Source organism: Maylandia zebra, linkage group LG22, assembly GCF_041146795.1.
Source record: "Maylandia zebra isolate NMK-2024a linkage group LG22, Mzebra_GT3a, whole genome shotgun sequence".
Taxonomy (NCBI): domain Eukaryota; kingdom Metazoa; phylum Chordata; class Actinopteri; order Cichliformes; family Cichlidae; genus Maylandia; species Maylandia zebra.
Genome location: NC_135187.1, coordinates 487,501 through 512,500, shown reverse-complemented (window position 1 = coordinate 512,500; position 25,000 = coordinate 487,501). Strand labels below are relative to the sequence as shown.

Here is a 25,000-nt window from a genome sequence, read left to right as displayed (position 1 = left end):
GCGCGCCGCAGACCGGCTGACTGACAGGTTGATTTACCTCGCGGACGCTCTCGGTGCTCGCTCCGAACGCCTTCAGCTGCTGACTGGTGGCAGGAAAGGTCTCCGAGGCTCAGGGATGATTTTACATGCTTCCACTTCAGCCTTTATTTGTTCTGCTGAAGCGAACGAAGCCGTCCTGTTTACGCGCTGATGGATCGTTTCAATAAAGCAGATGTTAGAGGGCGAATGGAAACCTGGCTGTAAACCTCTCTTTGTAGCAGGATCAGGAGGGAACGTTTTATTTCAAAGACGTATCAGGAGCGTTTAGGGGGAAACCCTCCGGAGTGCTGATGGAGTTTGACATGTGAGGAGCGGCTGAGGTTGAGCCGGATGGCTGTTTCTCTCAGCGATGTTTGGCCATGTAAACGTCTGACACACCAAACACAGTCACCTGACCAAGCATCTGAAAAATGATCCCGTTCACCTGTCGCAGCCCGCCGTGTGCAGTCAACGGGTCAGCTGCAGAGCGCCCTCTAGTGGACACTTGTAGCATTCTCTACCTCACTTTATGTTCATGCATCAGCTGTTATCAATGCTAACGCTGTGATATCGTCAAACAGCTGATATCTGTGGGTCTGCGTCACCCCTGTAATCCAGCACAGGTGTTATGATACTGAGCTGTTCACCTGGCCGTCGGCAGGTAAGCGTCCGACAGCAGCTGCAGTAAAAACGCATTTACGCTGGAACTAGCATGCAAGCTAGCTTGTTTCTGGGTCCCACCCATAGACTCCCACCTTAGCGCCTCATTACCAGGAGGTGAGGGTTTTCAGTGACGCCTGCTGCAGCTCGATGCATCACATTTAAGCGGCGTGCTGCTTTTCGGCGCCGCTCGCTCCCTCTTATTATTTCATAGCTCGTCTCAGTCGCTCAGAAGGAGCTGCTCATCCCCGAAAACCCGATCAAAGGGCCAAATATACCCCCAGAAACAAAAAGCTAATTTCACGCCCTGCACTGCTGGTCGTCAGGGGGGAGGGGTTTATTCCCATTCCCTGCTGGCGCAGGACTCGAACTGGCAACCATCTCTAACCTCAAAGCCAGCATCGCCCCGGGGCCTCCGAAGCTTCACTTTGATACGAGACACCGTGGAACAAATTTGTCTTTTATGCAAAATACTGTTGAAATAGAGCGAACAGTCATTACACGTCCAGCCAGGATTAACACACACACACACACACACACACACACACACACACACACACACACTCCCCTGTGTCTAACAGCCACGATTTCATGTTCGTTATTTGCACTCTTTCATCTCCGTCCTTCGCTCTGACAGATATAAATAGGATGATGGAGACGCACAGAGAAAAATATTATGCTAATTACAGCCCAACACAGAAGTGTTTCATTCTCTGCCCTCGCTCTTTGTTTCTGTCTCTCTCTGCTCCGTCACTTTCAAAGTTCCTCCCTCTCTGCTGTCAGCCTGGATTGGAAAAACAACTTTGTGGCGTGGCGGGTGAAATCTTCTGGGTGCAGTCTTCTCGCTTCTTCTGTCACTGTTTGCTCTTTTCTTTCACTCTGAAACTTCAGCTTTTCCCTCTCTGTGTCCTTTTATCTGTCTGCCTCATACGGCTTTATGCCTCCCTCCATCTCTCTCCATCTCTCTCCTCATACTCCTCTGCTCGCTCCTGTCTCCTCTTTGCAGCTCAGATCAATACACGAGCTCTTCCTGTCCCAGAAAATCAAGTGAAATCAATCAAACAAATGAGCCACTCTAAGCAGATTCAGCACGAAGCCATCGCACCCATGATTAAAAACACTTCTGTAAGGAAGAAGATTAACTGCACGACTGACGGCACGGCGACACGCAGACGGATGTGTGACCTGAGTGTGAGGACGTCAGAGCCAGGGGTGCATCGCTGTGGCGTACCGGCCGCCAAGAGAGGAAGTCTGGCTTTAGGGACGCGCAACACTGACACGCAGCGGCACCTCCACGTCTGAAACATCTGCACTGCAGCTGTCTCACCCCAGAGGGGGAGGTCCTAAGAGTCAGTGACCCACTCTGTCATCATGTGACTCAGTGAGGTCACACGGGCTGAAGACTGCGTTACAGGTGGATGTAAGGTGGTGTCAGAGGATGTAGCTGTAGCTTATGTGTTAAATGCTTTTGGATTTCACCAAAACACCCTTTTTCCTGCCTGTGTTTTCAGTCTGCGTGTGTGTGGGTGTGCACGGCGTGGTGACGTAGGCGTGTGCATGTGTGATCACAGCTCCTCCCAGCATGACCCTGAAAGTTTCCTGAGGCCATAAGTCCGAATATGACCGAACTGCTGCGTTTTGGCCCGTGTGATATCAGACTCGCTGGGTGTGAGTCACGTAGAGGGCCGAGTTCGCCAACTGAAGCTTTTCATGAGTTTTAGCTCAAGGATACAGCTGTAACGCTAGCATGCTAAGTTAGCCTGGTTGCTAGCGGCATGTTTTAGCTAACGTGCACTGTGTTGATTTATGACTATGCGGTGACAAAGACGGCAGATAAATGTCGTTTTAGACCTCTGAGAAAACAGCCGAGCCTCTGCTACTCTGATGGCTGACTGTGCTTCAGTGCAGACGCCTCGCACATCTGTCGCTCCTCCTCAGAAGGCGTGAGCGGCGGCTCTGAGGCCAAGGCGGACGAGCCAAACGCGGGAGTCAAGCTCCAGAAACTTCTGCCCTATTAGCATGCTCTCTCTCTGCCTCTGCTGCTCTCTCGCCCACTCATTCTCCATTGGTATTCACACTGAGCCAGACACCAGTGACAGAGGCTGAGGAGGAGGAGGGAGCAGCGAGGAGGGCGATGAAGGAGAGACAGAGCGAGCAATGACAGACATGGATTAAAGGGGGGAGAGAGAGAGAGTGCAGATGAAGGAGGAAAGAGGAGACAGGAAGAGAGGAGAGAGGAGACAGGAAGAGAGGAGAGAGGAAGAGAGGAGACAGGAAGAGAGGAGAGAGGAAGAGAGGAGACAGGAAGAGAGGAGACAGGAAGAGAGGAGAGACCTTGTCAAGTTTGAATTTTTTGCTTTGCCATTGAAACACACACAATCCTGCTGACTGTAAAGGTCAGATAATTCACACCTGACACACTCCTACAGCGTGCGTGTGTCAGGTGTGTGGTGAATAACAATGATGCCGTCGTACCAGCTGAGGAAGTGAAACTGGGAGGATCCTTCCTGTTTAACCAACACCTGAAATCGACAGGGCCTACAGCACACGGCTCTAGCTGGACCTCAGCTAGGATTATGTTCAGACTGTAAATGATCTCAGGTGCTCTCAGGTACGTGTGGACGAGCTGCTGCTGGCTGCAACTTTCTGTTTCCCAAATAGAAGCCGCACATTTCATTTTTTATTTTACTCCAGAAAGCTTGTGCGTCCCTGTGATCGGCTCTGATGTCGCTCTGCAGACGGGAGAAACGCGCTCTCATTGGACGATGTTCTGGATCCGTCCACGCGAGTGTGGTAAAGCACCACATTAGGCCCTGATGATGATGATGATGGTGATGGACTGACCTGCCGTGGCCTCTGTGGTGCTGACCATCGCAGAGCCACATGCAGAATTTCAGGTGTTTAAAGGTCCGAATATGAACCTTCAGCTTGTAAAATGAGAGAAAACATCTCAGCAACAGTTTTTATGACGTCAGTAAACTTCCTGGATTTGGGATCGTCTCTGTCATTAAAGAAAGTGAAACCGCAGCTGCAGCCGAGCAGCTGCAGCCTTTAGCAAAAAGGAAATCTTAAAAGTAGAGATAGTGTCTCCTGAATCCAAACTGGAAGCTGGTTCCACAGAAGCTGAAGGCTCTGCCTCTACTTTTAAATACTCCAGGAACAACAAGTAGGCCTGCAGTGCGAGAGTGAAGTGCTCTAACAGGGTGACATGGTACTACAGGGTCATGTTCACAGAGTCAGGCTGTGGGCTCACAGCTTCCTCTGAGCTCCAGTTTTGATTGGATTTTCAGCTGCTGCTATTTTTGATGCATCGTTCAGCAGCTCGACTTACGGGAAACAAACCTCTGAGTGCGCTCTGACACAACGCTCGCCATCAGCAGCTGCAGCCACAGCAACATGAAAGTAACCACGGTGACGGAGTGATGATGCAGGCAGCACTGAGTATTAGTACGCTCAAGCCTTTAGTGGCATTTAATGGCATCTTTGTCAGGACACGTGAGTCCATTTCCTTTGTGGAGTATGTGTGCGTCCTCTACACTCCGTCACACTTTCAGGTCTGAAGCTGCCCTCACTCATTACGTTACCCTGATGACGTCCACCGTTGTCATCAGACACGTATGAAGCTTGCCACGCTGCCGGTTTCTCAGCTGACGTATTAAACAGCTGCTTTCCTTCATGTGCGGGAAACAACATAAAACGGCGTCTTCAGTCCCCACGCTGCGCTCTCCTGCTCAGCTCGGCAGGAGCAGGAGAGCGCAGGCTCCTTCCCGTCTCTGTTAGCTTAGCGCCGAGCATCATCTTCCTCACACCTGCACAGAGGTAAACAGCTGGCCCCTCCCAGCGCCACGCTCAGAGGTCAGACGACCGACGGGGAACATTTAGAGACATTGGCTTTGTGCCCGCCTCAGAAACAGCAGCACACACGCCCAAGGGCGCCGTCGAACCAGACGCAGCTCGCCTGTTTGGATGAACTGTGGAGACATCACGTATCCATCCGCCCAGTGACGCCAGAGACCTGCACTTTGTATACACAAGATATATATGAGCTTATATGTACACAACATGTACCGTGTACACACACGGACACACACCTAACGGTGTGAAACACCTCCGGCTGTGTGCTTCTTGTTGTTGATTGATTCCCACTGAGCTCCATATTGTGTTTTCATCGACCAGATCAATCTATGTGGGTGTCTCACTGTGTGTGTGTGTGTGTGTGCCGTGAAGAGACTGCAGACTGCTGATTGGTCAAGTCAATCAAGACTGATGAGGGAAGGTCAGCAAAGAGACAGCAGCAAAAACACACACACACACACACACACACACACACACACACACACACACACACAGGTGTTTGTCCTGGCATGTTTGTGAGGACCTTCTAATGAAGCCCCTCGTTGCTGACTCGGTGCTGGAAAAGTCAAACAGCTTTTTGAAGTTTGAAGAAGAGAAACACAGACGAGTCATCGGCACTTCAAAGTGTCCTACATTCACCTGAACTCATGTTTCATTCTCACCTTTAGCCAACCTCAGCATCATGTCTCAAAATCCAAAAGATCTGTGATGGAGGCATCCTCACGAAGTCATTATAGGTGCTACACACACACACACACACACTGAGGTGCCCACTCCCCTGTCCCCCACTGTGTCCCCGCTGTGTCCCCCTGTGCCCCCACTGTGTCTCCCTGGGTCCCACTGTGTCCCCGCTGTGTCCCCTGCTGTGTCCCCGCTGTGTCCCCTGATGTGTCCCCGCTGTGTCCCCTGATGTGTCCCCCCTGTGCCCCCACTGTGTCCCCGCTGTGTCCCCCTGTGTCTCCCTGTGTCCCCGCTGTCTCTCCCTGTGTCCCCGCTGTCTCCCTGTGTCCCACTGTGTACCCGCTGTATCCCCGCTATGTCTCCCTGTGCCCCCCTGTGTCCCCACCGTGTCTCCATGTGTCCTCTGATGTGTCCCCGCTGTGTCCCCCTGTGCCACCCTGTGTCCTGCTGTCTCTCCCTGTGTCCCCGCTGTCTCCCTGTGCCCCCCTGTGTCTCCCTGTGTACCCACTGTATCCCCGCTATGTCTCCCTGTGTCCCCGCTGTGTCCCCCTGTCTCTCCCTGTGTCCCCCTGTGCCCATGCTGTGTCTCCCTGTGTACCCGCTGTATCCCTGCTGTGTCTCCCTGTGTCCAACTGTGCCCCCTGTGTCTCCCTGTGCCCTGCTGTGTCTCCCTGTGTCCCCCCGCTGTGTCTCCCTGTGTCCCCGCTGTCTCCCTGTGCCCCGCTTCGTCCCCCTGTGTCTCCCTGTGTCCCCGCTGTGCCCCCTGTGTCCCCATGTGTCCTCCTGTTTCCCCGCTGTGTCTCCCTGTGACCCGCTGTGTCCCCGCTGTGTTTCCTTGTGTCCCCGCTGTGTTTCCTTGTGTCCCCGCTGTGTCCCCTGTGTCCCCGCTGTGTCCCCGCTGTGTTTCCTGTGTCCCCGCTGTGTCCCCTGTGTCCCCGCTGTGTTTCCCTGTGTCCCCGCTGTGTCCCCCCTGTGTCCCCGCTGTGTTTCCCTGTGTCCCCGCTGTGTCCCCGCTGTGTCCCCCCTGTGTTTCCCTGTGTCCCCGCTGTGTTTCCCTGTGTCCCCGCTGTGTTTCCCTGTGTCCCCCCTGTGTTTCCCTGTGTCCCCGCTGTGTTTCCCTGTGTCCCCCCTGTGTTTCCCTGTGTCCCCCCTGTGTTTCCCTGTGTCCCCGCTGTGTTTCCCTGTGTCCCTGCTGTGTTTCCCTGTGTCCCCCCTGTGTTTCCCTGTGTCCCCGCTGTGTTTCCCTGTGTCCCCGCTGTGTTTCCCTGTGTCCCCCCTGTGTTTCCCTGTGTCCCCCCTGTGTTTCCCTGTGTCCCCGCTGTGTTTCCCTGTGTCCCCCCTGTGTCCCCGCTGTGTCCCCCCTGTGTTTCCCTGTGTCCCCGCTGTGTTTCCCTGTGTCCCTGCTGTGTTTCCCTGTGTCCCCGCTGTGACACAGTTCCATCACTTCTCCATGATGACGCCTGCCTCAGGCTGCTTTGTACTGTAAGGTAGAGCCCCTGGAATAACACAGGGAAACCCCAACAATTGCACCATAACAGGCCAGCAAGCGCTTGGCGACAGTGGGGAGGAAAACTCCAGCATACGTTTTTGGGGCGAGGGCTGGTCTAGGTGACGCTGTCACCATCACACTCTGCTCCTCCCCTCACCTGTGACCATGTCTAAGCACCAGAGCCACTGCAGGGTGGAGACACCCAGCACCATCACACACAGAGCTCACCCCCTGTCTCACTCTCCCTGTCACTTCCTGTTCTGAGAGCCGGAAGCGTCAAAGCTATCAGCGCCATCACTTGAAGAAGGCGGGCGCTCGTTAGCAACAAACGGCCGCCTGAAATCTGTCCAGCGAAGCTGCTTTCAGTCGGAGAAAATGAAGACAATTAGCGTCAACACAACAGCTTCTGGCTGCTTCCTAACAGCTCTCATCGCCGCCTTTTCAGCGTGAGCCACACGACACGCTCAGTCCATTTGTAAGAGCTCCAGCTCATTAAAAAGCACTTTAACACACTGTGACGGCTCTTTTTCCTGCTCTCACACACTCTGAGATGCAAACGCTCTCGCCAAAGCATTTGGCAAACACATGATCACACACGCTTCACACTTTAGGCGACACACACGCTTTTGTTTTTGTGCGCTGGAGCCGTCAGCGCGCTGCTGTAATCACACGCTCGGTGTCGTCGGCGCACACACTGTAATTAGGATGTCGTCTCTTCTGGAGGGCGTGTGGCGAGGCTACTGCTTTCTACCACAGAGATAAAGGCGGTGCTCGTTCACGCCGTCCTGAGCTGCAACACGACACGCACAACAAAGTCTGCAGCTAAACTACAGGTCACACGTCTCAGAGCGTCCTCGTAAACCTTGAGGCTCGCCGGCGGGGAGGTGCACCCCCCCCACCACGCACGCGCGCACACACACACACACACACACACACACACACAGTAACAGCAGCTCCCAATAGGGCTTTGGAGTTGACGTCACGCCGCAATGCATTGTGGGAGCGCAGCTCCATTTTCGGTGTCTACGAATCAAAACAAACACACTGTGTTGGAACGACGACGACAAGAAACATGCTTAAAAGCAGCTCAAAAGAAAACGGACGGTATAGAGACCGATTGCGTCCAGAGGCGAAGCAGCGGTACTTGAAAAAAAATAGAGTGCATCACAAATCTGGACCCATTTGAAATACGGCAGAGGAGTAAAGACCCAGACGACTTACCGCCACTGTCCTACCCCGATATCTTCACGTATCTTGTTTGTGGAGTAAGCGCTTACACAGCGAACCAGTTTCGTAATTACAAGTCACTGGAGGCGCACATCCAATTTACAAATGGCTGGGTGCAAGATTTGGCTATTTTCAAGCCGCCAAACTCTGAGTACGTCGTCAAAGTAAGTCAGCTGGAGTGCACCGAGTGAAATAGCCATTTTCCACCCCCCACCATAATTAATGTTACACATTTATCATTTAACTGCTAAAATATCGTTATCATATTATATGCCCATAATTGTAAAGTACATGCAAATTAACACATTGATAATTATTAACGCCAATTTGTGTCCTTCCTGTCTCATTTCATTTATTGTCTTTACATCAACCAATCAAGTCACTCCATTCTATGTTTGATCGCAATTTCTATAACTTCTGAGACCACCAGCGATGATATTATTCAGCTATAAAGTGTGATGTGAACATATTTAGAACTTACCGGAATGAAAATGTCTTGAGCACACCAGCTGATATCTGGAGACGTAACAGAACTTGATATCAGCTCGTCTCACGGCTGCTATCCAGGCTAGACGCCTTCGTTTGGTAACATCCGATACATGAGCTCCTTCATGTTGCTTCCAGGTTGGGAAAGCATAAAAAGACAATCCAAACTTATTCCCGTGCCGGTCGTAAGATCGAACATTGCAGCCGACCGCACAGCAAGTACGAACCATGACTATGCTTTCGCTCCTTACTTAGACCCCCAAAATGGCAGATCGGGCCAAAATCCTTTCCACGCCCACCCCCGTGACATCACGCTCCAAAGCCCTATAACAACAACCTCCCACGCTCCTGTGAGCTACAGCAGCGATGCAGGCTGAAAGTGTGTGTGTGATCACTAACAGCGTTGCTATGGTGATATGAATGTGACCCCTGAGCAGACAGCTCGAGGCCCCGCCCCTGCTAACAGATGTCACATGATCAGCTGCAACAGGTTAAGGTGAGCGCCGCGAGCTCTGCGGATCTCACAGAGACAGACTGCTGAAGAAACTCACAGCACCAGGTAGAGTACTCAGAGTACTGAGAGAAGTGCGAGTACTGTGAGTACTGAGTACCTGAGTAAATGGACTGGTTCTTATATAGCGCTTTTCTACTCTTCTGAGCATCAAATTGCTTTACACAACTTGTGCATTCACCCACATTCATACTCCGGTGGATGCATCGGAGAGCAATTTGGGGTTACTGTGAGTACTGAGAGTACTGTGAGTACTGAGTACCCAAATACCGTGAGTACTGTTCGTCCATTCCGTCCTAAGAAGCTGACATGCTACAGGCGCAGGTTGATGGGGGGCGTATTGCGAGGTTTCAGATACAGGGAGGAGCCAGGAGCCAGGTGTTAGAGCTGCAGGTGAGCCTCCATCTTTTATATACAGTCTTTGTTGGGAGCCACTGATGCAGTTGGAGGATCAGAGAAGTGATTCTGAGATATCTCTGACAAACCTTCAAACAAATGTCACCATAAGACACTGAACAGGTCAGAGCTGCGAGCATCCTTTAAATGTCAGCGCTCACTTTCATGTCATTAAAAAGATGGAAGAACGCCGGACGCCATCTCCTCCCCGCGGCAGCACAAACCCCCTCAGACCGCTTGGGTCCGCGGCCGATCGCGGCGCTCGCTTCTCGGTGAGGACGAGTTCACGCGTGTCCCGTCAGCAGGACAAACTGACATCGCAAACCAGCAGCTGAGAAGTTTGATGATCGTTCTCGTGGTTTTCCATCATCATCCGTGACGCCTGTCGGTCTGACAGGCGTGTGAGCTCCGACCGGAGCCCGGTCTGTCGGACCCACGCTAACAGCACAAACTTCATTTCCTGGATCGGCCGTCCTACGATCAGGAACGCGCACAAACCGCAGTCACGTCACCCAGGAAGCACCGGCGTCTGCACGACTCACAGCGCCGGTGTTCTGACAAATCGTCCTACAGTAAGTAGTTTATGCACATTTCTGCTGTCACAGAGCAATTCCAGCACAATTTAAGTAGGTATGACGGTTTGCCACTTAACGTTGCCCATCAGAGTATGCTTGTAGCTCACATTCACAAAGGTAGGATGGTTTGGCACTTCATTTCGTGTTGTGCGCATGCGCAGAAACAACGGGTAGGATGGTTTGTCAGGTAGGATGGATTCCCAGAACACCGGCGCTCCTCTAATGAAAAGAGTGCACTGCTGCATGAGGCCAATCTCAGTGCAGCGAGTCCACGGGGCTGCGTCGCACGGCATTAAAGAACCAATTTGCAGAGAAAACGTCGTTATGGGAACCGTTCCCTGCAAAACGATGTCATTACAGTAACGACAGCCACTCTAGCGTGGCGCTGTGGATGAACGTGTGCTCAAACATCACTCATTCATTGTTGTCTGAGTCCTTCACACCCGGCTGCCCGACACCAGGAAGTTAATGGTTCAGACACCATTATGAAGGAGGTGCCTGCTATCAGGCCACCAGGGCAGCAGCAGCAGCTCTCTTACAATCAGAGCTCCACACTGAGTGTGAAAAACGGGTGCGGCGCCGAGCACGGACAGAGTCACCCTGCATCTTTATCGAGCTGCGGTGCGATCCCCGCAGGCATCAATAAACCCTGAAACTAAAAGGAGAGTTAATGACGATACGATTAGCTCGAGTCAGGAGACGAATCCCTGCGAGCACGCCGGAGCGTCCCCGCTGCTTCGCATCTGCTACGTCTACAATCATTTCAGTCAGTCGGGGCTAATCGCCTGCACACGGGTATTGATTACGGGGAAGTCTTTGTTCTCTAACCCGGCGTGTACATGACTGCAGGCTGCGGCTTTATGCTCGCTTCCTGCTGCCGTTTCACCGATTTACGAGGCAAATGAGGGGCGGAGCTGAAGTGCACAAACACCTGAGCGCAGCCGGCGTGCACACAGCATCACGCTCGCACTGCTGCGTGCACAAACATCACACACATGGATGCAGCTCAGAAAAACCGACGTTTCACATGCTGCTCGTCACACTCGAGGTCCTGATGTCAAACACAGCTTCACTCGACAAACAGGACACGCCGAGGCTGACGTGTGAACAAGGAAAAGTTCCCACTGGAGACTCACACATGGCTCATACATGTTAATATCAGCTCCATGCACACACACACACACGCAGGTGATAACTCAGTCACATATCACAGCCATCAAACAGTGACATCATGAGCACAGCTGGGGTGGAGGTGGGCTCCAAAGTGGCTTGCAGTCGCTTACAGGGCGTGGCCTACAGGAGCTCAGCCGGCCTGTCAGACCTGATTACGTCTGTGATGTTTTACTATGCGCTCCTTCATCTCCTCACTTCCTCCTGATTCCCCTTCGCAGCACGGTGACCCGCTCCGTTCACCTTTCTCCATTTCATCACTGCTATTGTGGCTGCTGACGTGCCGCCGCCTCTCGAGAACACTCGACGCACTCCTGAAAGACGAAGTCGGCTGGTGTCAAGTAGAGCGCCTATCAGCGACGTTCACGCCTGTCCCCTCTCCGGCTTTAATCACAGTAATGCAGCTCCGGGAGCCTTAATGGATTCACTGCGTGGGTCTGCCGGCGCTCTGAATGACAATACGCCAGCCGGCTTCCCAGCAGGACTCCTGACAGGCAGGTAGCAGCCGAGCTGCAGCCTGAATACAGAGCAGGCAGCTGCGTTTGATCTGTGGGGCTGGGAACTAGCGAGGGTAATGATGTCAAACCGCGCGACGAGCTACTGTACGTCAACGGTCAAGCCGGAGCTCGTTAGCAGATGACGACGTTCCTCAGAGTCACGTCCTCCAGGTTCCATGCTCGCTGACAGACGTTTTAACTCAAATTCCCATCTGAATAATCTTAAAGTCATCCAGTGCTTGGACCTTCATTAGCGTCAGAAGCAGAAGGTAACAGGACGTATTTGCTCATATTGTGGCCTGTGGCCTGTCCTTACACACACCTTTAATCCGCTTGCATATGTAGGTAACAAAAGGTCATGTTTATACGGTCACTGTGAGGACCCACAGCCCTCTGATCAACACTAACAACAGAAGAAGAAAGGTTTCTTACCGTAGGCGGAGTCGGCGGTGGACTCCTGGTTCCGTGTCGTAGCCAACACGTCAGCTGCACAGATTCAAAATAAAACAGATTCATCTCATTTATTCTCCACTTCACTTCCTGTACCTCTCTGTGTTTGTGCATAGACCTGAGTGTCACACTTCCTGTTCGTCGCTTTGACATATGGTCACACATGGACCTTACTTGGGCAGGTTGCCATGGTAACTCTGTTCAGTTCACTGCAAAAAAAAAGCCATGCCACTCGTAGCAGATTTCTACTTACAGTGCTGCTGCTCTTATTTTGAAAGTTCAACTCAGACCCCTCTCATCAGACCTGCTGACAGGAGCTGAGCTGATCTGATGGATTAGAGATACTGTGTGTGTGTGTGTGTGTGTGTGTGTGTGTGTGTGTGTGTGTGTGTGTGTGTGGGTTTATATTATAGATTAAAAAAACAGGATGGATGAATGGATGGATGAATAGATGGATGAATGAATAGACGGATGACTGAATAGATGGATGAATAGATGGATGAATGGATGGATGAGTGGATAGATGAATGGATGAATAGATGGATGGATGAATAGATGGATGGATGAATAGATGGATGGATGAATAGAAGGATGAATGGATGAATAGATGGATGGATGACTGGATGGATGAATGGATGAATAGATCGATGGATGAATGGATGGATGGATGAGTAGATGGATGGATGAATGGATGAGTAGATGGATGGATGAATGGATGAGTAGATGGATGGATGAATGGATGTATGGATGGATGAGTAGATGGATGAATGGATGGATGGATGAATGGATGAATGGATGGATGGATGAATGGATGGATGAATAGATGGATGGATGGATGGATGAATAGATGGATGAGTAGATGGATGGATGGATGAATAGATGGATGAATGAATGGATGGATGGATGAATAGATGGATGAATAGATGGATGAATAGATGGATGGATGAATAGATGGATGAATAGATGGATGAATAGATGGATGGATGAATAGATGGATGAATAGATGGATGAATAGATGGATGGATGAATAGATGAATGGATGGATGAATAGATGGATGAATAGATAGATGGATGTTTGCAGGGATCATTGCAGCGTCTGAGTTGGGTACCCTCTATAGAACCAGTCTGGTGTAACCGTGCAGGTAAGCAGGACCCTTGGTCCACACAAACACGCATACAGCTGTTATCGTGCGCACTGTGGGTGTAACCTGCAGGTTTATCTCACCGCGGCAGCTGTCCGGATGAAATGAGTGGTCGCCCTCGATATCCTGCTCAAACCCCGCCCTGCAGACACGGAACAAGGAGAGGGAGGAGAGGAGACGACAATCAGGACGGTGAAACATCGAACAAAACCAGACGCTGCACTGCTGGTTACTGTTGCCGGGGAGCTTAATCGGTGACAGGTGATGGCTTGGGACAACATTTAATCAGATTTTGTCACATGGTTCATCTGCAGCGCACGGCTCCGTGCGAAGGCCACAGGAGCTCGTCCAATTAAAGGCAGGAAGGTCGTCCAGCCCAAAGACAGACGGGGACAAGAAGTGACCATGAAACACACACACACACGCACACAGGCGCACACACACACACACACAGTATCAGTAAAGCTCCTGTAAATGAAGTCAATTACTTTCCGCTCGGCGTCTCCTGCTCGCTGTTTTGTCCCTGCTGTTTACCGTCTCTGACTCCATCACCACCAGCGCCTCCACCTGACCTTCAAATCCATTTTTAAAGAGGCAACAAATCAGGATTTCACAGCCACACGGGACAAAAAAGTGGAGCGAGTACCGCCGCCACACAAACACCAGTGGGCTGTTAGAAAGATAAAACACGTTAACACAGGAGCGAGTTTCCCAACATTCCCAGTCCAATCACCGCGGCGTGCATTCCTCCCAGCTGTCCGCATCACCGACACGTCTGATGAATCCCAGGAGAGCGTCTCCGTCACCTGTGCAGTTTCAGAGCCTCCGCCCAGGCAATCAGCAGCTTTTACTGACTTCTTCTCAGTTGGGGATCAAAAGTAATAACCTGAAACTACGACATGTGTCACGCCTTCACGTACGCACACGTCCATGATGTCACCGCCTTTACACCATCCGTGTGTGTCCTACGCTCCTCTGACTGTGAGACTGGATCGGCCTCCGCACGAGGACTAAGGTCGTCCACAGCAATCGCTCGGGAGGGTCACGATGGTGGCAGCAGGAATGATCACCATGGAGACGATGCTGAGAGGAAAGCTGGGACGCGTATCCAAGCCGGAACGTACGACCCGCTTTCAGCAGCTGTCCTGCCTGCCGCTGTGACTCACTACCAGCCGTGTGAGCGTCCTCTCAGCTGATCTGTGCCGCTCAAACACGCACAGCTAAATAACCAACGGACGCCCGGCTTCCACATCTGTGCACGTGGAGGTGACCCTGAGCTTCAAAGGCCTCAGGTGAAGGTGTGAACAAGAACAGGTTTAATCTCGACGTTAACCGCAGTCGGACAGACGGGCCATCTTCAAACGCTCACCAGGAAATCTGAAATCTGTCAGCAGTTATTACCGAGCCGCTCTCCCAGCGTCCGGCGATCAAAGCTTTTCTTCCAAACAACAAGAAAAGCGAGCCAGCATCGACAGGAAGACGGAGCCGGCACAGAGTTTCCAGGTGTTGGAATCTTTGCCCACAAAGCTGCTGGGTTTGCCACGCCGCTGCGATCTGTGACAGAAGCATTCATCAGCCCGATCGCACCGAGCCCACACCCGAGTTTCATCTGGCACGCGTGTTTCCAGCTCTCTTTACCACGCTCTGCCCGTACGGCCAACACGCCTGCTGGTTGGCAGCTGTCCGGCAGCTGCTCGCTGTCTTACTCTCTTCCTCCGCTTTGTGTCTGATGGATTCATCACTTACTGACAAACACACAAAAAGAGGCATTTGGATGAATGTTCACTGTTTACAACAACATGTGACCAAACATGCAACGCTGTCACAACAGCCACAGAGGGAACACAGCCAGTTTCCTGAGGCGCTGAGACACGCGTGCGCACGTTTTCCATGCTTCCCAAACCTTAAATGAACCGAACGCGTCACCACAAACCATGTGACAACGTTATTATTGCCCAGGTGTGTCAGAGAGAGGAACAAAGGGGAGCACATGAATATCCCAGAAAGCTACAGGAAAGAGCTCAGCTGAGACGGAGACCGCCTCCTCCACCCGGTGTCAGTGTGTTCACGGGAGATCGACCAGCAGGTGATGGATGCGGCCTGACACCACCTGAGGGCTCCGAGTTCTCCTCACACGTCACCTGCACACACCTGCAGGCCTCTAAAACACGTCGCTGTAAAACGTGCTGTCCACGCTGTGACCTCTGACACCTGTGTTCCTCTTCTTACTACATCTGAGAGGGAAGGACGGCGCCGGCGCCTCAGGCGCGAAGATACCGTCGAACGATTCAGCCGAGCTGGGGTGCAATGGACCTCGATGGAACACCTCTGAACACTGAAGCTCAGCCACACAGACCCACAGCGCCGCCCGAGCAGGAGTCCCCTGTAAGCCGTCACACGTGGGAGTGTGTCTGCAGAGCTTCCTGTGTACACAGCGAGCACACTCTCCCTCCCCGCTCAGACCGTCTGCACGCCAGAGAGATAAAACCACACCACCCAAAAAAGTTGGATGAATTATGGAGGAGCGGGCGCTGCAGAACATTCGTTAAACTGAATTTATTATGAAGCGTTTTGCTCTCGCTTCCTCGTCGCTCTATATTTACCTCTGCGAGTGCCACCCCCGCGCTCGCTCCAGCTTCCACCAGCGTGGGCTGAGCTGTAAGTGAGGAGCGAGAACAGGAGGAGGTCGCTATAAATCCCAGCCATGTTCAGGCACCTGAACGCCTCGCTCACGCAGAGGGGAGGAGGGGATGGAAATAGACTCCGTCAGTCAGCCAGAAAACGCCGCTGATGCTGAATGGCGTTTTGGTGCTGATGGCGTGGAGGCAGGTCGGGCATGTGCGGCTGAAGAACACAAATGTGTACGTAGGCGCTTTCACAGCATCGCTGTTACATTCACGCCCAGGACGGAAACGCTGCTGGCACCGGCCCTGCCCACCGCTGCCCGGCATTGATGAACGGTCCTCCATGTGACCTTTCCCAGCCGGGATGTCAAACACAGTAGGCACTGCGATGCCGACCAGAGCGATGGTGGAACCATCAGGACTGAACCCTGGACCCGCTCAGGTGTGTCTCCTGCAGGTGTTTGGGCCGTGAGGAGGCCAGAGCCGTGCTGCTTGATAAGAGGTGCAGACAGACTGCAGGAGCAACGTTAATCACCCACCTGAGCGACCCAGCCAGCTGTTCCAGCTGCTGTCGTTTTATGACGTCATCAGTCGTTGTTACAGTAAAGTGGGCAGACCTGTGAGGGTCGCTGATGCTTCATCGATCGTGTTATTGACATGGGAGGAGGGTGGAGCGGCGTGAACATGGCCGACTCTGAGAGCGCCCCCTAAACATCTGAGTGCAGTTTGGATTTTAAACCACACGGATGTTTTCAGGTAACTGGCTCTCTACCTGCCTCCTCCTCCTGCTGTCCTTTTTTAGTATTCTGCAGCTGCTTCTCCATTTTCTGTCTTCACATGGAGTTATATAAGCTGCTAAACTTCCTCTTCACTCATCCCTTCTTCTCCCCGGAGGGAATCTGTTACTTTTCAGCAGAAGTTTGAGGGGCTGAAACTCCTTCAGCTCTGCAGGAACACCTCTGAGAGCGGAAGCTGCAGCTCAGCCTCCGGCAGGTGTGCCGGCTTCAGGCTGCAGAGGTTTCTGCGTGCTTCGGTTTCAATGAGACGTCCAAAACATCAGCTTCAGTTTCAGCAGAGCAGTGAGAAAATAATGAGACAAAAACAGGCGACTGGAACGACTCAGCAGCAAAACTCTTTCTCTGATCCTCCAGGAAACGACACTCAGCGTCCACATTTCTGACTGCACGTGAACGCCTCGCTGACAACGCGTCAGGAAGACGTTTTAAACATCCTACAAAACACCGTCGTCAGCACAGAGTCAGCGCTGTGGTCCTCCACAGATATCCATCCCCGACTTTAAACAAGACGAACCTCATAAACGCTGCGGTGAGCGGACCAAAGTGCTGAGTCAGAGCGCCGTGAATCTCTCCGACAAACCCGGCTGCACGTCTTCCTGACACAGATCTCTTCCTCTGTCTTTGTGCTGCTGCTCCTCTCTCATCTTCCTCCTTTCCACCTCTTGCATCACAGCTTCGCCTTGCTCTCCGTTTCCTTGCTCGCTTCCTTTTTATCTCACCCCGTCCATTTAAATCCTCTCTGCTCCGTCTGCATGGCAACGCCCGCTGTGTCGTTCACGCTGCTGTGGTGGAGATCATCTGTGTGACTTCCTCTAAACACTGAAACCATCTGTTTGCACCTCCGTCATCACCGCCATCTGAGCAGGACGCCATCATTTCCTGTCAGCTCTATGATGGTCATCATAAATAACCACCTGCAGCGTCTGCGGTGTGACAGCTCAGGACGCCGGGCGTGTGAGTGGACCACAGTGAGGCGCAGCTAGGCAACGAGTCTGCACGGCGACGGCTAAGCAGACCCACAAACTCAACCTGTCTGACACCAGAGCGATAGATCAGGCTGATATTTGATCAATAACACCGATTATGGACGAGTCAAAAATCACAGTTTTCTTCTCTGAGACATGAAACATTTCCTGAACCCCTGCTGTGTGCAGGTATTGGTGACCGTCTCCGCTCGGATCAGCTGATCAGTGTGTTTGTGTGCTGCCAGCGGGGAAGCTGCAGAGCGCCCTCTGATGTGCAGAGCTGTTATCGCAGCTGAAGGGTGTTTCTGAGTTTCACACGTATGTGCAGAGGCAACACGCCTGTAAGCCTCGTCACATCACTCTGTAACATGACGCCTTGTATGCTGTGCTGAATAAAGCTCAGATAAAGTGATTTCAGGTTAAATGATGAGCTGATGTCGTACACTTGAAACACATTGAGCCCGTCTGCACGTTTGCATGGATGTAAACAAATCAGCCGCAGGACGAGTTGGAGGAAGCATGGCGGAGTGCAAACACCCTGCCGGCGTTTTGCTCCCAGGCGAGCGGCTTCCTGACTCGAGCCTTTCTTGTGAAGTGTGCTTGGAGCGAAGCAGAGGTCCCTGCAGACGGCACACACTCACAGGAAACAAATATTCCTCGTGATGAAGAGAGAAAGGCTCGGTGCTACAGAGCACACACTCAAATGAGTGTGAAGGGAAAAATTAGCGTCGGTGTTTCCAGCTAATCCCTGACACTTCCAGAGAAAAAGAAAGTACAAAATGAGGCGTGTTAGGAAAGCGTGCAGACTGTAACCGCGCCGTGCTGCGTTCATCGTCAAGATATTTTCAGTGTTTCTGCAGGAAATATCTGAGTTATTCCACATGTGCAGACCAGATGTTTGCTCAGACTGATCCGACCAGAGCTTCATCTTTACATGCTTTCATCCTCACATCATTCACTGAGCACAGCTTTATTTTGAAAAGCTCCGTTTGCCTTTGTGAAACAAGGACGACTCGTTTCAGGCGCAGATAAGTTCAAAGAACACAAAGTGTCTGATTTTATCTTCAGGACACGCCGAAGCTGCAGGATTCTTCCAAGAGCTCCAGTTTCACAGTTTGGGATGTTTCCACTCACTTCCTGTGATCGTTCTCTCGCCTGCCGCCTGAGGACCCCAGCTGATGATATTACAGCGGCTGAAACACCCCTCCCCCGACCAGCGTATGAAAACAACATCAGATCGATCTGCGGACCCGGCGGACTAACCGACGCCGCGTCCACAGATCGATCGATGGCCCTCAAGAGCTGTGGAGTGGGCGCGAGCTACCTGACACTATGGACCTATTGATTAGGAGATGAACACACCGCTGTGTGTGTGTGTGTGTGTGTGTGTGTGTGTGTGTGTGTGTGTGTGTGTGTGTAGGCTGAGATGGTTAAAGCTGGTAAACAAGCTTGCCGTCTTCCATTTACAGTGTTTTTGCTGCTGGACAGGGATTGGCCGAGGCAGCTCTCGCATCACCGATTCTCCCTCAGCGTTTCACGCGGCGTCTCAAATGGGCATTTTTCGTGGCCGTCCACAGTGCTGCGGGGATTCACATGGATGCTGCAGTTTGTGCTTCAGCCCGACGCCTCAGACGCCGCAGAGATCAGCGTCAGCCTCTCTGATCGGAGGTGAAACGTGTTCACGGCGCAGACGTTCCTCTGACTCACGCCTCTGCGCTCTCTCGAGGAGCCTGCGAGCCTCTCAGCGCTGAGCCGGTTTGTTTGGGGCGGAACGAGCTTCCTGAAATGTTTCACCGGGAATGTCGACAGAGGACCGACTCGGTCTCCGGTTTAACGATGATGACGTCACAGTAAACACTCAGACTGTATATGAAAGATGGACAACATCACCTTGGTGCTGGTATGATGGTTTCTAACAGAAGCAAGCAAACATTTTTCACCACGAGGCTCCAGCAAACACACACAGATACCTGTGAGTATCATCCAATCACAACCCTCAAAGTTCATTCAGCAGACCTGGAGCTCCGCCTCTGGTAGCACAGCAACCTCACAGCAGCCGTGTGATTGGTCAGATTACCACGAATGCTCCAACGGGCTCTAACAGCACCAACACGAGCCTCCTGTGTCACCATCCACCTGTCAGTCACAGAGGCCACGCCCCTCACCATAGACCAAACCAGTTTGGTCTATGGTGAGGGGCCTCCTTTCAGCCTCCATCGGATTGATGGAGGCTGAAAGGAGGCGGAGCAAAGAAAAGGAAGAGAGAGCGGCACAGGCACAGAAACAGGAAATAATACGTACTTGAAACCCGGCGCAACGTTGGCGCAGCTCCCGGTCCGAAGCCAGATACAGTATGGGTCACGAGAGGCCAGGCAAGCTCTGCAGAGGGAGGAGAGGAAGAGGAGCAGTTAGAGTTTGGGCTCTTCCTCATCACTCAGTCACAGTCAGACGAGCCTCCCAGCACGCTCTGAGAACACCTGCAGAGCAGCAGGGAGAGCTTTAAACGTCGCTGGCTAATGATCCCCTAAAGCACGGCTAGGGAACTCCAGGCCTCGAGGGCCGGTGTCCTGCAGGTTTTAGATGTGTCCTTGATCCATCGCAGCTGATTTAAATGGATAAATGACCTCCTCAACATGTCTTGAAGTTCTCCAGAGGCCTGGTAATGAAATAATCATTTGATTCAGGTGTGCTGACCCAGGGTGAGATTTAAAACCTGCAGGACACCGGCCCTCGAGGCCTGGAGTTGGACACCCCTGCCCTAAACCTTTAGGAAAGTCTTTCAGCAAACACCTTCAGATCTGCTCATCTTCCAGATCTGTGAACTGTTGGAGGAGACCACGTCACCTAAAAGAAGGAGAAGAAGGAGGAGGAGGAGAGTGGAACGTCTTTGTTAGCGTCTCCATGATGGAGACGGCTGGTGGGAGCCTCCGTACGCTGCAGCTGTGTTCACACATCACACGAGCTGGCACTCATTGATCCTGCTCAGTAATTACAAAGACCCAGAGCGTGTGTGTGTGTGTGCGTGTGTGTGTGTGTGTGTGTGTGCGTGTGTGTGTGTGTGTGTGTGTGCGTGTGTGTGTGTGTTTATATGTGCGTGCGTGTGTGTTTATATGTGCGTGCGTGTGTGTTTATATGTGCGTGCGTGTGTGTTTATATGTGCGTGCGTGTGTGTTTATATGTGTGTGTGTGTGTGTGTGTGTTTATATGTGTGTGCGCGCGTGTGTGTGTTTATATGTGTGTGCGCGCGTGTGTGTGTTTATATGTGTGTGCGCGCGTGTGTGTGTGTGTGTGTGTTTATATGTGTGTGCGTGTGCGTGTGTGTGTGTGTGTTTATGTGTGTGTGTGTGTGCGTGTGTGTGTGTGTGTTTATGTGTGTGTGTGTGTGTGTGTGTGTGTGTGTTTATGTGTGTGTGTGTGTGTGTTTGTGTGTGTGTGTGTGTGTGTTTGTGTGTGTGTGTTTATGTGTGTGTGTGTGTGTGTGTGTTTGTGTGTGTGCGTGTATGTTTGTATGTGTGTGTGTGTGTGTGTGTGTGTGTGTGTGTGTGTACGTGTGTATGTGTGTGTGTGTGTGCGTGTGTGTGTGTGTGTTTATGTGTGTGTGTGTGTGTGTGTGTGTGTGTGTTTATGTGTGTGTGTGTGTGTGTTTGTGTGTGTGTGTGTGTGTGTTTGTGTGTGTGTGTGTGTGTGTGTGTTTGTGTGTGTGCGTGTATGTTTGTATGTGTGTGTGTGTGTGTGTGTGTGTGTGTGTGTGTGTACGTGTGTATGTGTGTGTGTGTGTGCGTGTATGTGTGTGTGTGTTTATGTGTGTATATGTGTGTGTGTGTGTGTGTGTGTGTGTGTGTGTGTGTGTGTACGTGTGTATGTGTGTGTGTGTGTATGTGTGTGTGTGTTTATGTGTGTGTGTTTGTATGTGTGTGTTTATGTGTGTGTGTTTGTATGTGTGTGTGTGTGTATATGTGTGTGTGTGTGTGTGTGTGTGTGTGTACGTGTGTATGTGTGTGTGTGTGTGCGCGTGTATGTGTGTGTGTGTTTATGTGTGTATATGTGTGTGTGTGTGTGTGTGTGTGTGTGCGCGTGTGTGTGTGTGTGTGTGTGTGTGTGTGTGTGTGTGTTTATGTGTGTATATGTGTGTGTGTGTGTGTGTACAGTGATGAATGGGCTCTAATTTAGGAGCGAGCTCCATCTCTTCATCGTCTTCTCCTCCGTGTTGATTGGGCTCGTCTCCGTTGTCTCGAGCGCTCACTGAAATATTCACCATGTTTCCAAATGAAGCGTCGTACCTCAGCTCTAATGTCTCTGGATGTTTCAGAGTTATCAGAGTGAGGCCGTTTCAGGCCAGCTGAAATCCAAACCAATGAAATAAAACCAGACTCGCAGCAAGTCTGAGATTTCGTACTTTTTGCAGGCTCCATGTTGGGCGCAGCGGCTGAGCGGCACTCTGATCACACAGCTGCTGAAAGCCACAAACAAGGCGTGATGGTCCTTATCGAGCTCCAGGCCCAGAACCCTCCTGTCCTCCTGACCCTGAACGTTGCACCTGAGCACAAACAGAGACAGTCGGTTAAATAGAGGAACAGGAGGATTCGCCCGTCCTCAGAAGCACGTCTTACTTGGACGGGTTGTAGACGTCGATGTCCTCCAGCAGTTTGGATCCAAAGCTGTCATTTGGATGGGTGCTGGCCAAAACCTTCAAGACCCACCCATCGTCTGAGCCCAGGAACATCACCGTCCGGTCCTTGAAAGGCCCGGCAGAGACATCCACCACAATCTGGGTCAACTTGGACCTACGAGGAAGACAGAAGATGAAATCTTTTCTCTGCGGAGGGAATTCAGACAGTTTTTCTTTACTCTGATGAGCTTGTGATTCTGAGCGAGGTTGTGAGGACGACAGCCTTTCACTCCCTGACCACGGCCCTACCCAGAGTGAGGTTCAGGGTTTGGGCTGCTTCTCATCACTGACACAGTATTTCTGCCGTGACTGGGTGAGATTTTAATTTAAAAACACATTTTTGGTATAACTGCTTTAAAAATAGGCAGATTTTGTTTACTGACACAGTCCGTGAACACTTTTCATCCTGCTGCTATTAAAACAGTTCAAACCATGCAGCAGGGATGTGCAACAATAGCAACAATAAAGTGCCATCTTTGCCTCACAGCCTCACACAGCTCCTCCTCTCTGACACAATTGGGGGCTAATCCGGGATCTTGTCCTTGAAATGAATTTCTTGCTATTTTTTATTTTGTATGTGTTTCTTTGGTGTTTATAGAAAAGGTTTGAGCATATTAACTGTGTTTGCATTCATTCAGACGCTGAGTATTAGTCAGACAGACGGTGAAAGAAAACATAAAAATAAGGAAACACAGATGGTTTCTTCTCAGTGCAGGACGTCCATCAGAGGCAGGGAACACAGCAAGGTTCCCGTCCTCAGTCAAAGGAAGTGGAACCTTTTAAGTTTCATATATGGTCGGGATAAAGCTCAAGCCTGTCAAGCATCAGTGTGAATGAAAATGATTGGAGTGGATAAAGACATGAAACATCCTCTGGGGACCTTGATTTAACCACGGAGGGTTCCTTTCTGTTTTTACCTGTTACTGAATCACAAAGACTGTTGGTATGTGAAAGCTTGGAGCGTTGTGGAGCAAAGGCTAATTCATACGCAGAAGAGCCTGATTCCTATTCCAGAGTGATAATTACAATCCATCAGAAACTCATTTGAAAAAGGTCAGAGACTTTCAGAGCCACCACAGAGCGAGAACTTCCTGTGAGCCGGCGACTAATCAGAGCTGATACCGATGATTATCCTCCAGGCGTTGTGTGGGGACGGTGGAGGCGGTAGGAGCTGCTGTGACTCCTAAACTCATCTCAACAGTGAGGGAGCTTGTGATGGCTCCACAGTTCACCGGCTCGGTCATTCAACGCTGCAGATCACTTTCCTGTTGCGTCGTGTGATAGAATACAATAGAAGACTAGAACAGACTTTATTAATCACCAGTTCAGCTCAAAAACAAATAAGAAAAACTAAGAATAAAACATCCGCAGCAACAGAATTCAGAATTTTGGTAAAAGAGATGAGGAAACCAGCCAGAATGAGCTCGCAGGCTCCATTTACAGCCAAAAACACAGCTGAGCTTTGAAGACCAGGAATGGACTCACCGTGACCACACGATGCCTCCAACACAGCTGAAGCTGAAGCGTTACCAGAGGTTTACTGAAACACTTTCACACATCAGCTTCCACCTGCATCGGGAACGTGAGTCGGCATGGTAACCTGAGCTCTGGCTGTGATCGTTCCCTGAAGTGAAGCTCAATACGATTTGACCAATCAGAGCACTGAACCATTGCTGTTACCTGCTGGACGTCCTGGTGAAGCAGGGCCGGTCGTTGACGGAGGGAACAGCTTCGTCCATCAGAGGATACGACTTGATGAAGGTCAGCGTGTCGTCCGGGAACTGAACAGACGATTTGTATTCTGAAGCCGAGCCGTCGCCTGCACACGTACCGGGCCTGGACATTTAAGAATGAAGCAGACACGTCAGAGCTCGTCTTGGTCACAAACACAAAGCTAACTGGGTTTAAGTAAGCGGGACGGAAAGAAAACTGGGATTTAGTCCTCACCTCGGTCTGGGGACTTGCTCGTCGGGTACGGGAGTCCAGGAGGAGTCGCTGGTCCTCTGCTCTTTGAACTTCCCGTTGAACACCTTCTCGATGTCGTCCATGTAGAAGGCACAGACGGCCGAGCCGGGGATACTGGAGAGAGACGGACGGCACGAGTCAGCAGACCTCCGTCCAACCAATCACAAACACCATCATCAACAATGACGTTCATGGAGCAGAGACAGTACGAGCCGTCTCTGCTCAGTCCAAACTCAAATCATCCAGACAGCTCGCTGAGAGAGGGCGAATGCTGCGCCGCGAGTACTACAGGTCTGTGAAGAAATGTGGGTGGGGAGCGGCGGGAGACATCCAGCACGAAACATGGAAACTGGTCCAAACACCAGCACGCTGCTCCCATCTTAACGGGCCCAGAGCGGCTTTGCATGAATCACAGTTCAGAATAATCCTTCTTTACCTGACACTGGATAAAACAGGCTGTTTAAGCTCCTCCCACTTTAAGCCCACCGTCCTGAAGTTTTAAACAGCAGATGGGCGGGGCTTCTGGGTGCCTCATATGACCGTGCATCATTTCACTCTGATATCATGCAGCCAAGATTAGAAAAAACGGTCCTCCAATCACATTCCAGTAACACATTCACATCTCCAGCCTCCCAGCGACGCCCTCTCCTAAACTTCCTGAAGTCCCCTGGTTGTCCCCGGCTCATCCGAGAGCACGTCCTCAGAGGTGTGACCTCCATCACAAACACTGAAAAGCTCCACCAACAAAAATCCACCTCTCCAAAAGCCCCGCCTTCCCAAAATAACGGCCCAATAACTCATCTTCTAAAACCCGCCTGCTCGC

The 25,000-nt window shown here is 51.5% G+C and overlaps 1 protein-coding gene across 6 annotated transcripts in view; it reads right to left on the bottom strand.

Moving 5' to 3' along the window:
• LOC101475565 (semaphorin-6D) overlaps window positions 1–25,000 on the bottom strand; it is a 114,684-nt gene that overhangs the window by 29,057 nt on the left and 60,627 nt on the right. For all 6 annotated transcript variants that reach the window (XM_024798330.2, XM_024798331.2, XM_024798328.2 and 3 more), the window contains 7 exons: window positions 24,160–24,291; window positions 23,893–24,048; window positions 22,154–22,327; window positions 21,940–22,080; window positions 19,845–19,922; window positions 13,241–13,299; window positions 11,998–12,051 (listed from right to left, as the gene is read on the bottom strand). In XM_024798330.2, the coding sequence (XP_024654098.2) occupies window positions 11,998–12,051; window positions 13,241–13,299; window positions 19,845–19,922; window positions 21,940–22,080; window positions 22,154–22,327; window positions 23,893–24,048; window positions 24,160–24,291 (794 nt within the window). The remainder of the gene's footprint in view (window positions 1–11,997; window positions 12,052–13,240; window positions 13,300–19,844; window positions 19,923–21,939; window positions 22,081–22,153; window positions 22,328–23,892; window positions 24,049–24,159; window positions 24,292–25,000) is intronic.